At 40.6% G+C, this 15,409-nt stretch overlaps 1 protein-coding gene and 1 long non-coding RNA gene across 7 annotated transcripts; both read left to right on the top strand.

Annotated features, from left to right (window-relative positions):
* LOC123597439 lies at positions 1-14,567 on the top strand. Its single transcript, XR_006712125.1, has 3 exons — positions 1-11; positions 2,087-2,098; positions 14,397-14,567. It is a non-coding gene; the product is annotated as an uncharacterized LOC123597439 (long non-coding RNA).
* Positions 2,265-11,532, top strand: NUDT15 (nudix hydrolase 15). 6 transcript variants are annotated; one of them, XM_045476184.1, is made up of 4 exons: positions 2,266-2,500; positions 6,093-6,310; positions 8,088-8,183; positions 11,020-11,532. In XM_045476184.1, exons 1-4 carry the CDS (start codon positions 2,343-2,345, stop codon positions 11,157-11,159), a joined length of 612 nt encoding a protein of 203 aa, XP_045332140.1. In that variant the 5' UTR covers positions 2,266-2,342; the 3' UTR covers positions 11,160-11,532. The 6 variants fall into 6 exon arrangements, with proteins under 6 accessions (XP_045332179.1, XP_045332140.1, XP_045332147.1 ...); XM_045476191.1 differs by having other exon boundaries at positions 2,270-2,500; positions 6,114-6,310; XM_045476201.1 differs by lacking the exon at positions 2,266-2,500 and adding an exon at positions 2,846-3,134 and having other exon boundaries at positions 6,114-6,310.
* Positions 14,568-15,409: the final 842 nt, after the last annotated feature.

The raw sequence follows: 15,409 nt of genomic DNA, 5'->3' as shown, positions 1-15,409 counted from the left end.
ATTTACTTATTGTATAATGAGGCATTGAATACCTCATGTAATTTACTGGATGGATGCTGTACTGAGTGGAAAACAGAATGGTTGCATAGGTACTGGCACCGATGGCTCACTACTGCTGCCCAGCATCACAACCCGCTGCCCACATGCCATGCCACCACCCTGGGGAAACATTGGAATTCTAAATTCAAATCATGGTTTCTACTGATTGTGTATTGCTTTTACACCATCATAAAGTAAAAAAAATCATAAACAGAACCATCGTAAATTGGGACTACCCATATATCGAAATATAATTGATTTGAATCCTAGAAACTTGCTAAATTTGTTTCAGTAGCTTTTTTGTGGACTTCTCAGGATTGTCTGTGAATGGAGACAGTTACTTCTTCCTTCCTGATTTAACAGTCTTTTACTGATATTTCTTGATTTTATTGGTTGCACTTACTAGAATCTCCAGCAATGTGATGACTTAAAGTGATATCCTTGCTTCTTTCAAATCTTAGTCTTTCACCAATGTATTAGACAGCTAGGGCTGCCATAAGGAAGTACCCCAGCCTAACTGGCTTAAATAACATGTATTTTCACTCAATTCTGGAGTCTAGAAGTCTAAGATCAAGGTGTCAGTGGGACTGGCTTTTCCTGAGGCCTCTCTTCTTAGCCTGTCTTCTCCCTGTGTTTTTACATGTTTTTTCCTCTGTCTGTGTTTGTGCCTTAATCTCCTTTTCTTTAAGGACACCAGTCATATTGGATTAGGAGTCACCCTAATGACCTCATTTTAACTCAATTACCTCTTTAAAGGCCCTGTCTCTGAATACAGCTATAATCTGAGGTACTGGGGGTTAGGACTCCAACAGACAAATTTAGTGGGGGGACCTAACTGAGACCATAACAACTATTAAATATGTTAGTTGTAGGTCTTTGTAGATACCCTATTGTCAGGTTGTTAAAATTCTTTTAAATTTTTTTGCTTAAATCTTTTTAAAATCATAAATAAGTCTTGAATTTTCTCAAGTTTTTTTTCTGCATCTATTAGGATGATTATATGTGTTTCCTCTTTCTCTCTTTTAACACAGTAAATTACATTGATTGATTTTTCAAATATTAAGCCCACCCTGTATTTTACCCTTGTCCAGTGGTGACATATTATCCTTTCTATATGTTGCCAATTTTTATTTGGGAAAATATTACAGAATATCTTTCTGATACCTAACTTATTAAAGGATGCATTTGTGGGTGGAAGGACAGATGCTGTACAAGTGTTTAGTCACTCACCTGAACATAAATAATAAGCTTAATACTTTGAAATACAAAGGCAAATGTCAGAAATAATAGTTCAAAGAGCTAAAAGTGAATGAAAGGAGTACTAGTGGGTAAAGTTTTCCCTACCCATCCTTACTTCATTTTCTAACATTTGACTTTTTAAATTATATGTACATTACTTTGGTAGAAGTAAAACTTATTTTAATTTTTTTTAATGTTTTACTTATTCTTAGAGACAGAGCATGAGCGGGTGAGGGGCTGAGCCAGAGGGACACAGAATCTGAAGCAGGCTCCAGGCTCTGAGCTGTCAGCACAGAGCCTGACACCCGGTTTGAACTCACAGGCTGCGAGATCATGACCTGAGCCGAAGTCGGACGCCCAACAAACTGAGCCACCCAGGCGCCCCAAACTTAATTTATTTTAATGAAAAAAAAAAATTAAATCCTCCCCATCCAAAGTCTAGTTATTTGCTCGTTTTTAGTTCACTTTCATTACAATTCTGTTTCAGGTGGGATTATTTTGCCAGTGCATGGTGTGCAAACAACTGAACAGTGCCTCTCTTTCCTCTCAAATATCTAGCTCCTTCCAGCACAATTTGTTTGTCCTTAATTTTTTCCCATGTTGTGTTAATACTCTCAATTATTTATACTAGGTTGTTTCTATACTATCCGTCCTTGTCCTGGTCCAACACTGACTGGAGTTATAATTAGAATGAATTTACTGTGGTGGTGAAGTTCACCCAAACACAAAGAAATGGGAAGTGCAAAGGCCAGAGGTTTATAAAAGCGTGTGGCTGGTAAACGCATGATGGAGAAATCTGAGAATAGAGAATAAAATAAACGTTGAAAGTACAACAGTAAGTGGCATTACTTAAAACGAAACCTTGACGGGCAGTCCTGGGGTAGGCAACGCGACACTTCTCAAGCTGGGATCCCCACGTGAGTCAGAGACACCACGCAAGAAGGTTACGTCCCAGGGACTCGGGCTTTGATTTCAGGTGCCCGCGCAGGTTCAGCGAGACTGGTCGTGACCCATGGGGTGGGGCGAACGTCACTTCCCGCAGCCTCTGCTGGGTCCCGCGCGCTATGACGGCCCGCGCGGAGCCGCAGGGTAGGCGGCTTGGAGTCGCGGTAGGAGTAGTGGTGACTAGCAACAAGCATCCTCGTTGCGTCCTCCTGGGGAAGAGGAAAGGGACTGTAGGAGCCGGCAGTTATCAACTCCCCGGGGGCCATTTGGAATTCGGGTAAGCAACCACAGGGCCCACCGAAGGAGAGCCGAACTTGCACGGGAAGGACGAGCTCTCCCGGTGCGTGCGTCGTTGCGTCGTTGCGTGTGCGCCGACGCTGCGTCATCTCGCGCGTTCCTCTGTTCTCTCCTCGGGCCGCCGCGCTCCTGGGTGCAAGCGCCGGCCGGGAGGGGGCGCTGAGCTGCGGAGGGCTGGCGAAGGGTCTGTGGTCGGCCTGAGCCCCGCCAGCCCAGTCCTTTTTCTGCCGGCAGCCTTCTATCCGCGCCTGCGGGCTGATGTGTAGGGTGTGTTTTTCTTAATGTTTACATATAAGAGGCGGAAAGTGGGTCTTTATGAAGATCTAGCCCAGTTGTGGCAGTTCAGGCACTTGCACGATTCGGGCTGTGCACTAAACGTACACGGATGGACGGCCTGTGTCCTGCCCGCGCAGGTTTGGCTGCGCCGTGACCAAGCACATGGGCTAGTGAAACTCTGGGCCTCGGTGTCTTCATCTATACAGTGGGGAGGTTGGACGGAGCACTCTTTAACGTGGCATTCTGTGTTTGATGGCGGATCAGACCGATAAAGGAAGTTGGACAGTTAAGGGTCAGATCTACCCAATGGTGCGGAAAGCCGGGGATTTTGCTAAAAGGTGGGTTCTGAAGTGAGAATAGGTTAAAGTCAACGGTGGATGAACAGTATCTAAAGCGATCAGAGCCAGCGCTTGTTTTTGCATTAGTGTGAAAGTGCAAACATACATGAAAGTAAACAGTTGGTGAATCCTCATATACTTACTACTCGGCTTGTTCTTGTTTCATCTTTACTGCTCCATCCCAACAGACACACAGATCCCTTGTTTTCTAGACTTCTGAAGGAAAACGCGGACATTTATTATACTGCCCATAAACAGTTCGTTATATATGTGTCATAGGCTTTTTTAAAAAATGTAACTCCATTTTCACACCTTAAGAAAATACGTTTTCACACCTTAACAAGATAATTCTTTAATAACCTGTGATATAGTCAGTCTGTACCACTTTCCCCATTTGTCTTGAAAATGTATTGTTTTCTACCAATCAAGATCAAAGGAAGATTGTACTTTGGGATTGATTGTGATTTGGGATTGATAAATTTAAGTCTCCAAATCTAACAGTAATCCCTCTTTCCCTTTTTTTTACCATCCCATGTTGAAGAGTATGGGTCATTAGAATTTCTTACATTCTGACTATATTCTTGTAATCTACCTATTTGTTATAAAGTGCTAGTTAGAGACTTGATGCAGGTGCCTTTTAATCAGACTTTGTCTTTGATAAAACATGGAATTCCTATGATCTTTTAGCACATGGAATTTTTTAAATGGTTTTCAGGATTTTAAAAAACATCAATAAGTTTATCATTTTTAGATAATTAAGATAAAACATTTAAAAAATTTTTTTTCATGTTTATTTTTGAGAGAGAGACAGAGTGCGAGCAGGGGAGGGGCAGAGAGAGAGGGAGACACAGAATCTGGAGCAGGCTCCAGGCTCTGAGCTGTCAGCACAGAGCCCGACGCAGCGCTTGATCTCACGAACTGCAAGATCATGACCTGAGCCGAAGTCAGCCACTTAACCAACTGAGCCACCCAGGTGCCCCTAGATAATTAAGATAAACCTTCAGTTAATAACTAATAAAATTTCCAGGTTAAGGGTCACATTGCCCAGAGGGACACACTGTATTGTACTTTGTCAATTGCAATGGCTAGAGATAGATATCTTAATGCTAACACAATAAAGTATCGGAATCTTTACTCAGATATCCAATGATAATAGGCAAAATTGTCCTTTAATGAGCTTTTTACTGAGTGCTAGATATTATGCCAAGCTCTTCACATATATGCTTTCACTTATCTTTATATGACTGGTATACTGAATGGGCTAAGTTTGACAGGAGACAAATAGAAAATGGCTTTATTTTCTCCTTCCCTTGTCTTTATAATTTTTTTTAAGCTTACTTATTTATTTTGAGATAGGCAGAGACACTGCCAGTGGGGTAGGGGCAGAGAGAGAGGGAGAGAGAAAGAATCCCAAGCAGGCTCCACATTGCCAGTGCAGAGCCTGACACGGGGCTAAAACCCACAAAACCAAGAGATCATGACCTGAGTGGAAACCAAGAGTTGGAGGCTTAACTGACTAAGCCACCCAAGCACCCCTCCTTCTGTTGTCTTTCCCTTTTCTGCTGTTCTCTGACATTTCCTGCAAATTCTATAGTTTTCCTGTCACTTGATTAGAAAAATAAATCACGTTTGGTCATTATGATCCACTTCCAAGCATTTGTCTGTAGTGGGGAAAAGGAGAGAGGAGGAAGACCTCCTCCTTTTCTCACTGTTTCTGGTTTCCTTCCCTCTCCAGGATGTTGGGGATGGAGAGGGTGGGCCAAACTTTTTACATGACTAGTGCTGCTGTGATCCATCCATTGGTGCCCTCTGGATGTTGTGCCCTCTTCCTCAGGGTATGTCTGTTGATTGTTTGGAAATCCCACAAGGATGTCTTTCCTGCACAGTTCTCAGACATAGGTGGCTGATTTAGCTCTTGCTTATTAGAACACTATCTTGCTTTTTCTTTCTGCTGGGATCCCCAGCAGTCTCTTGTAGCATCTACTGGACCCAGAAGAAAATTCACAATGGGAGTAATGCCCTCACTGTCACCCTTTCTCCTTGCTCATTCATTGTGGGCTTCTGTAGCCAGTCTCCTGCTTTCCAGATTCTCAAAGTGGGAATAAACGTCAGCTTCTCTATTCACGTACATCCCTAAACACCAAGGGACACACTTTAGACTTGCCCAAGAGCTCTTACCTTTGTACCACCTCTACTCTGAATCACAGGCCTGTGAGTTTCTGCAGCTCGATATGACTTTAGCAGGGGAGGAACACGCCAGTATCTCCTTGGGAATCACACCCAATCTCTGTGAACAGTTTTCCTGAAGCACCTCTCACTTGGCTTCAGGCAGAGTTGTCCTTTCATCAGGATGAAGGGAAACGTTGCTACTATGCTTGAAAATTCATAACTTTCCTCCCTGCCCTAAATCTCCTTATTATGTAGGCTGGGTAGGGTGAAGGTCAAGAGACTTGCAAGCCTTTAGATGGCATCTGTTTTCTCTCTTGCCATACTGTTTAGAATTTGAGGTGTTTATTGCCTATTGTCCTGAATTTGAAGGCTTCAACGACAATTCTGAGACTGCAGGAAAAGACATCATCCACTTCTTGATACACTTGCAACAACCCCGTTGGAAAGTAGTATTACCTCTTTTTATTAGGTTTAGCTGACTCCAAAGCCTGTGCTCTTAACTGTATCCTTAACTGTCTCCTGATTGCATACAGTTGCCAGGCACGTGAACTAGTGCTGAGTTGGCTAAATGTTCTTTTTTTCTCAATAGGAAGTCCTTTTGGTCTTCAGATAACTTCAGATACTTTATAGTTGAGATAAAGAGAATGTCCAAAGGCAGGGTTGTTGATTGATTGTTAGAAAGCAAGAGCCAATTACAGGGTTTTTTGTTTTTTGCTTTAGACTAGAAATTTCTAGGCAGGAATTTCATGGCAAAAAAATAATAAGTTATGTAACTAAAATTGAATACAGTGCTGTGCTTCTGTTTTCCAGTGAAACGTGGGAAGAATGTGCTCAAAGGGAAACCTGGGAAGAAGCAGCTCTTCGCTTGAAAAATGTTCGCTTTGCCTCAGTCGTGAATTCCTTTGATAAGAAAGAAAATTACCATTATGTGACAATACTAATGAAAGGGGAAGTGGACATGACTTATGATTCAGAACCAAAGAACACAGAGCCTGAAAAAAATGAAAGTAAGAGAATTATGTGTAATAATTCATGTTCTTTGAGGAGTTTATCATCTGAGTATTACATTATGTTTGCCATGCAAAGAGAATTACTCTTTTCATACAGAAGTGTAAATACATATACTTAAATCCTGGAGACATAAGCATATAGCAGGAAACAGAACTGGCCTGGAGCCAGACTACTTGACTTGCATCCTGGTTTTTCCACGTAGAGGTTTGTAACCTTGGGCGAGTTATTTCATGTCTCTGGGTCTCTTTTCTCCTCTGTGATAATAACAACTACCTCCGATGGGTTGTTGTAGGGATAAAATTAGTTAATACATATAAAGAACCAAATGAACACTGTAAGTACTCAGTAAGTCTTAGTTTTATTTTTAGCATTTAATTTTGCTTCAGACTGATTTTAAGCAAAACGTTGAAGGTGCCATCCTCAGTTTTCTCACTTGTGTAAGAAAGATACAAATTTCCTTGCATGGAGAGTGACTAACCTGACAAAACAATTATCCTCGGTGTTGAGTCGAGTGCTCTGAAAGCTTTAACAACATTGATGTGATTTACTGTGTGCTAAGCATTGTCCTAAGGGCTTTGCATGGATCATCTCTCTTCAAATTTCATAAAACTCCATGAGAAGGAATAAAATATCAAACTTACCAAATATATTCTTTGCCTTGTGAAACCTTATCCAAGCGGTCTTGTGTACTGGACCTCCCCTATAAACATTTAATTTATTCTCCTGTATGGAAGAATCTTGTCATTCAACAAATGCTTACTGAGTACTGCATGCCAGGTACCATTCTAGGCGCTAAAGAAACAGTGGTGTGTGGAACAAAGTCCCTCCCCTCTCAGGTTTTACATTTTTTTTAATCCGGGGGAAAGGCAACACATTAGCAGATACTTTACAATGTAATGATAAGGAATAAGAATAAAAGTAAAACGGTGTAAAGGATAGTGACCCATGGGTGCTGCATCAGACAGGGTGCTCATGGAGGGCCTCTGAGGAGAGGGCATATGTGCCAAGGCCTGGAAGAAGTGAAATTTCTAGAATGGATAAATCATGAGTTAAGTGGTTTGCAGATTGAATTCATTGACTGAACAGAAGGGCATGTTCTACCCGAAGGCCTGTTGAGTCATATACGACTTTTTATAAAACAGGTAATGACTTGGAATCATCTAAAGTGAACTAGCAACATCTGAGCTATTTTTACTCACTACACTCCAACACCAAACCTGTGGCTCTTTTCTTCACATCAAATAGTTCTCCGGACATCAATTGGATGCCCTGTAATTCAGTTACATTCTTGCACTGTCTACCTGGAGTCAGTGTCAGATCCCAAACATTACAGAGTCCGTCCCACGAGACTGCACCCACTTCAAATACCAGTCGCTAAGTCCTGGCCTCCTGTACTTCTGGTCACCTGGCTATAAATTGGGGTTCCCACAACCTCCTCCTCAGGTTCAGTAATTTGCTAGAATGGCCTTCAGAACTCAGGAAACCACTTTACTTACATTATATAAGTTTGTTATAGAGGAAACAGCTCAGAAACAGCCACATGGAAGACGCACTGGCAAGGTGGGCAGAGGGAGGGACGAAGAGCATCCGTACTCTCAATGAGCACCTTGACGTGTTCACCTCCCAGAAAACTCTCTGAATCCTGTTGTGTGGGGTTTTCATAGAGGTTCGTATGTAATGGGATTGGTACATATTATCATAGTCTCTATGATTGATTAAATCATTATCTGCTGGTGATTAATTCAATCTCCAGCTCCTCTCCTCTCTCCTCAGGTGGGATGTATCTTTCTGGTCACCAGCCCCCAATTCTGAACCTATCTAAGGATAGGTTCAGCCCAGCCACCCATCAGCTTATTAGCATAAACTCAGGTACGGTTGAAAGAGGCTTATTATGGATAGCAAGTGTTCCTCTCGTCCCTATCTCTTAGGAAAATAGAAAGGTTTCGGGAACTCTGTGCCAGAAAACAGGGAGGAAAGCTATATATAGATTATGATATAAGGAATATATCATATATATTCCTTATATATATATTCCTTATATCACAGCGACACACACATCAATACCCAAGAAGTATCCAAAGGCTTTCAGTTGGCCTAAGGTACAACTAAAATCATTCATGCCTTAAGAAGGGCAGGTGAGAAAATGTACCAGGTTCACTGGGGGCGCTGTCTACAAGTTCTTCTATCTCTCACATCCCCAATGATCCTGGATAAAAGGAGGAATAGGAGAGAGGGGAGTCCAGAGTGACAGTGGAAACAAAACTCAGTAGTCTTGACATCCTGAAGCTGTGGGGAGGAACAGTTACTTGTCTTTTTAATATTAACTTGCAGTGTAAATATGTATATTTCCACTTTAATACTTTTTGTAGGACTCAATTTACTTTTTTTCTTTAAAGCAAAGTACAGTTCGCATAACTGAATTTTTAAAAATTAGTTCGGGGTGTCATATATTCAGGCAGTAAGCACAGATTATTATTGTTCTCTTAAAAGAGAGCCCTAAACTTGGAAGGAATGACCATATCCTTGTTTTTCTCTTTTCTACCAGCAGCAAAAACCTGACACAAGACGAGACAAAATGATGAAATGCTTTGGTTTTGCATACTTAGCGTCCTTCACAAGGAGCAGACATAGTATTCATTTGTGGAGAAGGGCTGAGGGGAAAACAGCAGAGCCACTGACTGTCCCATCAGTTCTGACCAATCTCCAGCCGGCTGCCTCTGCCTCCCCGCCTCCGCCTCTGTTGGGGTTGGGGTTGCTGAAGCCTGGTGCAAGGCACGACTTCCTGTCCTGCTCTGCACTGTAGGCCTGTATTTCTAGTTTTCTCCCCCTGACGTTAGAAGGCATCTCAGGTTCAGTTGGGGTGTTCAGCTTCAAATCGTACTCGCTAGTTTTCCTTTACTGAACTTTGAATGCATAAAGAGCAGATGTTTGGGCTCATTCACCTTTGACTCTCCCGTGCCTGGCTCCTATTCAGAGTATATTGTTCAGACCATGTTGAAGGAAGAAGGGAACAAGGGGATGAGGTTCTTCAGTATAGTATCTAGACCGGCCTACATTTGAACAACTTCTAAATGATTATTATCCTATGTTATAAAGTTCTGTGTTAGAGTTTTTGTTACTATGTTAAGGTATGTAATGTTTTTCCCTTCCTAGAATCTGGTAGTTTTGACTCATTTTTACATGCCTTGTGATTTTTTTTCATTTATATAACTTTTTTTGAGCTTGTCCACCTTCATTTTGTTGACCTTCTCACAGGCTAGTAATCTGAGGTCACACAGTATGATTTTATAAGGCCCAAGGTTACTAGCACCAAGTCAGATTTGATCAGAAACACTGATTCCTCAAAAAAAAAAAAAAAAAAAGAAAAGAAAAGAAAAGAAAAGAAAAGAAAAGAAAAGAAAAGAAAAAGAAAAAGAAAAAGAGAAACACTGATTCCTCTCTAGCCCTTCATGACAACACAGCAGGAGTTATTTTCACTTGCTGGGTAGCCAGCTGCACCACAGCCAGGGTGCAGCAGCTCTGTGGTGGTGGTTTTATTTATAGCATAAAGAGGCTTTTTCTCTCCCATGTTCGTCAGATCCTGGATCTGGATCACCTGCTTCAGGTTACTGGTTATGACATCTTTTCTCCAGCCATCCAATTATAATCAGGAGGATCAGCCAGATGCTTCATTTTCTCGCAGACAGGATAAACTTTACAGACAGCTCCCTTGAGACTGTTAATTCCGCATCTTGCAACACATTGTTGGGTGACACCTCTCTCCCTCTCTCTCTCTGTCTCTCTTTCTTTCTCCCTCCTTCTGTCCTACTCTCTTTCTCTTAGACTCTTAGGTCACAGTTGCTGATCACTCCTTCCTGAGCTTGTTCTAATTTCATGGATTCTTTGTCCCCTGTCCCAGAATGAAACTGCATACCTGTATCTTACAGGCAGAGAAACACTTAGTGGAAGAAACTGCATTTAAACATAAGTATATGCGTGTGACCATGAAGAAACTTGGAACATGGAGTGTACATCTTAGTAATATAATATTTATATATTCACCTGTTATGAGCATCTGTGCTTTCATGTTCCTTACATTTAAGTCATCAAAGAGAATACTGTTGCCTAGAGCATTTTTCTAGGATTTTGTGTATTTCACAATAGATACTGTTAAATCTTTCCTTTTTCAATGGATTTTTGAAAATCAGTCCTATCCATATTGTCTTTCTATCTAAAGTGTACCATAGCCAGAGAATATTTTTATTCTCTGCACAGCTTCCATTACTTTTTAACAAGATGGAGGATAGCTTAGAAATGTAACTTACCTTATTCTATAGGTGGGGCAGCTGGTTTGTTTTCAGGTAGTGTTACCACCTGTCATGTGTAAAGTTCTGTATGTTTTGTTCAGCCAAATATTCAAGCAAAAATTGAATTCTCTTAAATCTGGATTTTACCATCATGGGGCCCTTGTAAGCTTGGTCTCATGTTGAAATAACAGCATGTTTTAAATGATCCCCCTTCTGTTAAGATCTTCATTCTAAAGGCAAATGATGTTGGTACAGCTGAGCTAATGCATGGCATCACTGTGATTAGTAGCATGTTATTATTAGTTGCAAGTCATTCTTATATTTAATTAATTTTTTCGAAGTATAGGTTAACTTGCCAAAATAAATATTCTTTGTTTCCTTCCAGTTAAATAAATTGATTTGGTATCTTTCTTTTCTAGGTTGGGAATGGGTTCCCTGGAAAGAATTTCCTCCACTGGACCAGCTTTTCTGCGCACTGCGGTGTTTAAAGGAACAAGGCTACAATCCATTTAAAGAAGATTTAGATCACCTGGTAGCATACAAAGGTCATCATCTCTAGGGGAAGAAGAAGATAACCTGATATACTTTGAAAAAACAAAATAAGGTTCTGTGAGAGAATGAAAAATACCTACATTTCAGAACAACTCCATCTTACGTAAAAATTTCTATATGCTTGCCAGTTGATTTGCTGCCTTTTAATATACCCACCACCCTTTCAGCCAGTACTTATGAAAAATTTGCTGGCATGATGTCATCAATTGCATTTCAGATTCAGAAAATGTGATGAATGGTGATATTGTGGCAATTCTGCTTTCTATATTTTTCTGTGATATTTACTCTGCAGTTGGTCATTACCAGCCTGCCTTGCATGGAGGGCTATAGAATCTGCCCTAGTGTTTCTGTTCAAATAAAGATCCTAATTCAGATGCTAACACAGTATGCCTGTTGCGGAATTTATCACGTTTGTTGACTTTCCTTGTCTGTTTTATTTAAAACAAAATTTTTGGTACTATAGTGTGACAGTCTTTGCAACTGGAGTGACAGGACAGGTCATTAGGGTATATTTCCCAGGTTTCTGATTCAGAAGCTACCTCAAGAGAAGTGAGACAAACTGTCTGAGATATTATACTGTCATTAACAGGCCATGGACTTTTGGATTTCTCACATAATCTTTGTGAGATCCAGCTTCCTTATAGGTAAAATGAGATTAGACTAGGGCAGTGGTCCTCCAGGTGACGTCTGGGGAGGTCCATGAGACCCTTTCAAGGGCACTCAAGGTCAAAGATGTTTTCATGATAGGCAGTACATTATTTTCCTTTCTCATTGTCATTCTTTCATGAGTGTACAGAGAAGCTGTCCAGAGGCTAAGTGATGTGTGGTACTGTAACAGATTGAATTTAAGAGGAAACCAGGCAAGCCTTATGGATGAAACCGTTCCATAGGTTTATCTCAAATATAGTTGATTGGGAATTCATTGATTCTTCAGGTTAGTGATTATCCAAGCAGATGTCTTATAGCTTCAAAAACTTACCACAAAGTAGAGTTTTTCCTTATCTGCTACTTTAAATTCTTAATGGACAGGTTCATTAGGAGCTTATGAGATTGTTTTTTGTTTTTGTTTTTGTTTTACATACACATAATTAGATACGAAGGTTTATGGAAAGAAAAAAACTAACCTGGGCTATATGTGGAATTTGAGAAACTCAACAGATGAACATAGGGGAAAGGAAGAAAAAATAAGATAAAAACAAAGAGAGAGGCAAATCATAAGAGACACTTAAATACAGAGAACAAACTGAGGGTTGTTGGAGGGGGGTCTGAGGGAGAGGTGGATTAAATGGGTGATGGGCATTAAGGAGGGCATTTTGCAGGATGAGCACTGAGTGTTACATGTAAGAGATGAATCACTGGGTTCTACTTCTGAAGCCAAGACTATACTGTATATTAAATAGCTTGAATTTAAATAAAAATAAAATGAGATGAAATTTTAAAAAGTATTTTCAATAAGATGGTGAAAAAAAATTTTTTAAGTTTCATGTTAGAAGGGGATTGCATTTTCCCCAGCACCTAATATGCTCCGTTGGCATCCGTAAGCACTCAGTAAATATTTCTCTAAATAAGCAGATGACTGGAGGAGGATTTAGAACTCTTAGGTAAGCAGTTAATTCTTAGATGGTTTGAGAATTACCTTTAATGGAAAAAAACTAATGCTGACTACTAGCAATATTCTCATACAATTAAATGTCCGCTACAGTTCCTGAAGTATGCCTCGCTCTGCCAGGACACTGGGGAGTCTGAAATATCTCTTCCTTCATCTGTGTGCCAGGTCAATCCCTGAGGTGTCCTGTATCCCCTGATAAGCAAGTGCAGTATCCTAGCAAAAACCCTCCCAGTGGAGCATGTGGTGAATTCAGCCTCCCTTGGAGAAACAGTTCTTTAATAGCTATCCAAATAAGGCAAATGCTTTCAAATAAAATACTGTCTTTGGGGCAGCAAGAATCACATTAACTGAGAACTGTGGAGAAGGAAAGCTCAGGGAATCATCTACGGGGGAGAAAACAAAGTCTTCTTCCAACATAAGATCAGTCATATCAATGCTGCCTTTTTAAAAAATAATTCGACTATTCATGTTGTACTTAGAAGCCAGTGCTTTGCTTGAGTAGCCTTTGTGAAGAATGCAAATAAAGATAACAGCACACAATGACTGAGAGGCATGGACCAAGCCTTCCGCTTTATGGACTTGACAAAGTGAACACGTGAGTCCATAGTTAAGATCCTCCATAAGCATTTAGTTTATACCTACTGTGTGTCAAGTACTATGATAGGTACTTAATTATATTGTAAGTTGAATCTATCACATTTAATCCCAAATTTCCATTCTAGATTTCCCATTTTTAGTATGCTATGTTTAAGTATTTGGCTTTTTGCCTAATAATAATGCTCAGTAGCTCTGTATGCAATGACATAGGACTCCTCATTTTACTTATCAGAACAGATCATGGGCAGAAGGAACAAAGTAGCAGGCGGGCAAGCCAAGCTGTTCACCAGCTTTTTTGACTTCATCCTCCTGTCCTCTGTTCTTTTCCTTCTTTACAGATTCACTTTCCACCCATTGTTGAGGACTCTCCAAAAGACATTATGTATAGCTCGGACCTTTTTCCTAAGCTTCAGACCCAACCACACACCACCCATCTCTACCTGAGCTTTTCCGTCCTTCTAATTTGTTATGTTCCAAACTGAAGTTGCCTTTGTATTCCTCTCCAGGAATGACTCCATCACCTGCTGAATTGCTCAAATTAGACTCCCTTCCCCCACGTAAAGCAGCCACCATCTCTTGTCCATTGTTTCTTTCATGTCTTCTGAATCCATGTCCCGTGAGGTTGTCCCAGCTGCCTCTCCTCTAATGTAGGGGTGCTTGTCCTCTTTTTCCCAGACTGCACCTGCAGTTTTTACCCCTGCAACTAACTGAGGTCAAATACACATGACATAAAATTTATCCTGACTTATTTTTGACAATACGCCTAGAGAGCCTTTTCAGAAAATTAAATCTCATGGTCATTTGGCTCGTTTCCAATTGAGGCTGTTACAAATAAGGCTGCTATGAGCATGTGCGCATGCTTTCTTTAGGGTTCACGTGTGTACTGATTTCTGTCGGATGTAAACCTACGAATGGGAAGGCTGGGTCACAGAGTATACAAATCTTTGCTAAAGAGATCTTTTTCATGTTATTTATTTATGTATTTATTTAAGTAGGGGAGGGGCAGGAGACAGAGATGGAGAATCTTTTTTTTTTAAGATTTTATTTTTTAATTTACATCCAGGTTAGTTAGCATACAGTGCAGTAATGATTCCAGTAGATTCTAGTGATTCATCCTCTACATATAATACCCAGTGCTCATCCCAACAGGTGTCTTCCTTAATGCCCCTTACCCACTTAGCCCATCCCCTCACCTACACCCCTCCAGCAACCCTCAGTTTGTTTTCTGTATTTAAGAGTCTCTTATGTTTTGCCCCCCTCCCTGTTTTTATATTATTTTTGCTTCCCTTCCCTTATGTTCATCTGTTTTGTATCTTAAATTCCACATAAGTGAAGTCATATGATATTTGTCTTTCTCTAATTTTGTTTGGCATAATACCCTCTAGTTCCATCCACTTTGTTGCAAATGGCAAGATTTCATTCTTTTTGATTGCTGAGTAATACTCCATTTCATATATATACCACTTCTTCTTTATCCATTCATCTGTTGATGGACATTTGGGCTCTTTCCGTACTTTGGCTATTGTCGATAGTGCTGCTGTATACATTGAGGTGTATGTGCCCCTTTGAAACAGCACACCTGTATCCCTTAGATAAATACCTACTAGTGCAGGTGGGTTGTAGGGTCGTTCTATTTTTAACTTTTTGAGGAACCGCCATACTGTTTTCCAGAATGGTTGCACCAGCTTGCATTCCCGCCAGCAGTACAAAAGAGATCCTCTTTCTCTGCATCCTCGCCAACATCTGTTGTTGCCTGAGTTGTTAATATTAGCCATTCTGACTGGTGTGAGGTGGTATCTCATTGTGGTTTGGATTTGTATTTCCCTGATGATGAGCCATGTTAAGCATTTTTTCATGTGTCTGTTAGCCATCTGGATGTCTTCTTTGGAAAATTGTCTATTCACGTCTTTTGCCCATTTCTTGACTGCATTCTGCTTTTCGGGTACTGAGTTTGAGAAGTGCTATGTAGATTTTGGATACTAACCCTTTATCGGATATGTTATTTGTAAATATCTTCTCCCATTCCATTGGTTGCCTTTTAGTTTTGCTGA

This window comes from Leopardus geoffroyi, chromosome A1, assembly GCF_018350155.1.
Source record: "Leopardus geoffroyi isolate Oge1 chromosome A1, O.geoffroyi_Oge1_pat1.0, whole genome shotgun sequence".
Lineage (NCBI taxonomy): Eukaryota > Metazoa > Chordata > Mammalia > Carnivora > Felidae > Leopardus > Leopardus geoffroyi.
Note: the sequence above shows the minus strand (reverse complement) of the source record. Positions and strands in the feature narration are given on the sequence as shown.

Bases quoted from the DNA above. Each gene is read 5' to 3' on its own strand.
- NUDT15 (XM_045476184.1), top strand. From the start codon at position 2,343: ATGACGGCCCGCGCGGAGCCGCAGGGTAGGCGGCTTGGAGTCGCGGTA. The intron at 2,501-6,092 runs GTAAGCAACCAC...AATTGAATACAG, and splicing joins GGGGGCCATTTGGAATTCGG to TGCTGTGCTTCTGTTTTCCA. The intron at 8,184-11,019 runs GTACGGTTGAAA...TTTCTTTTCTAG, and splicing joins GCTTATTAGCATAAACTCAG to GTTGGGAATGGGTTCCCTGG.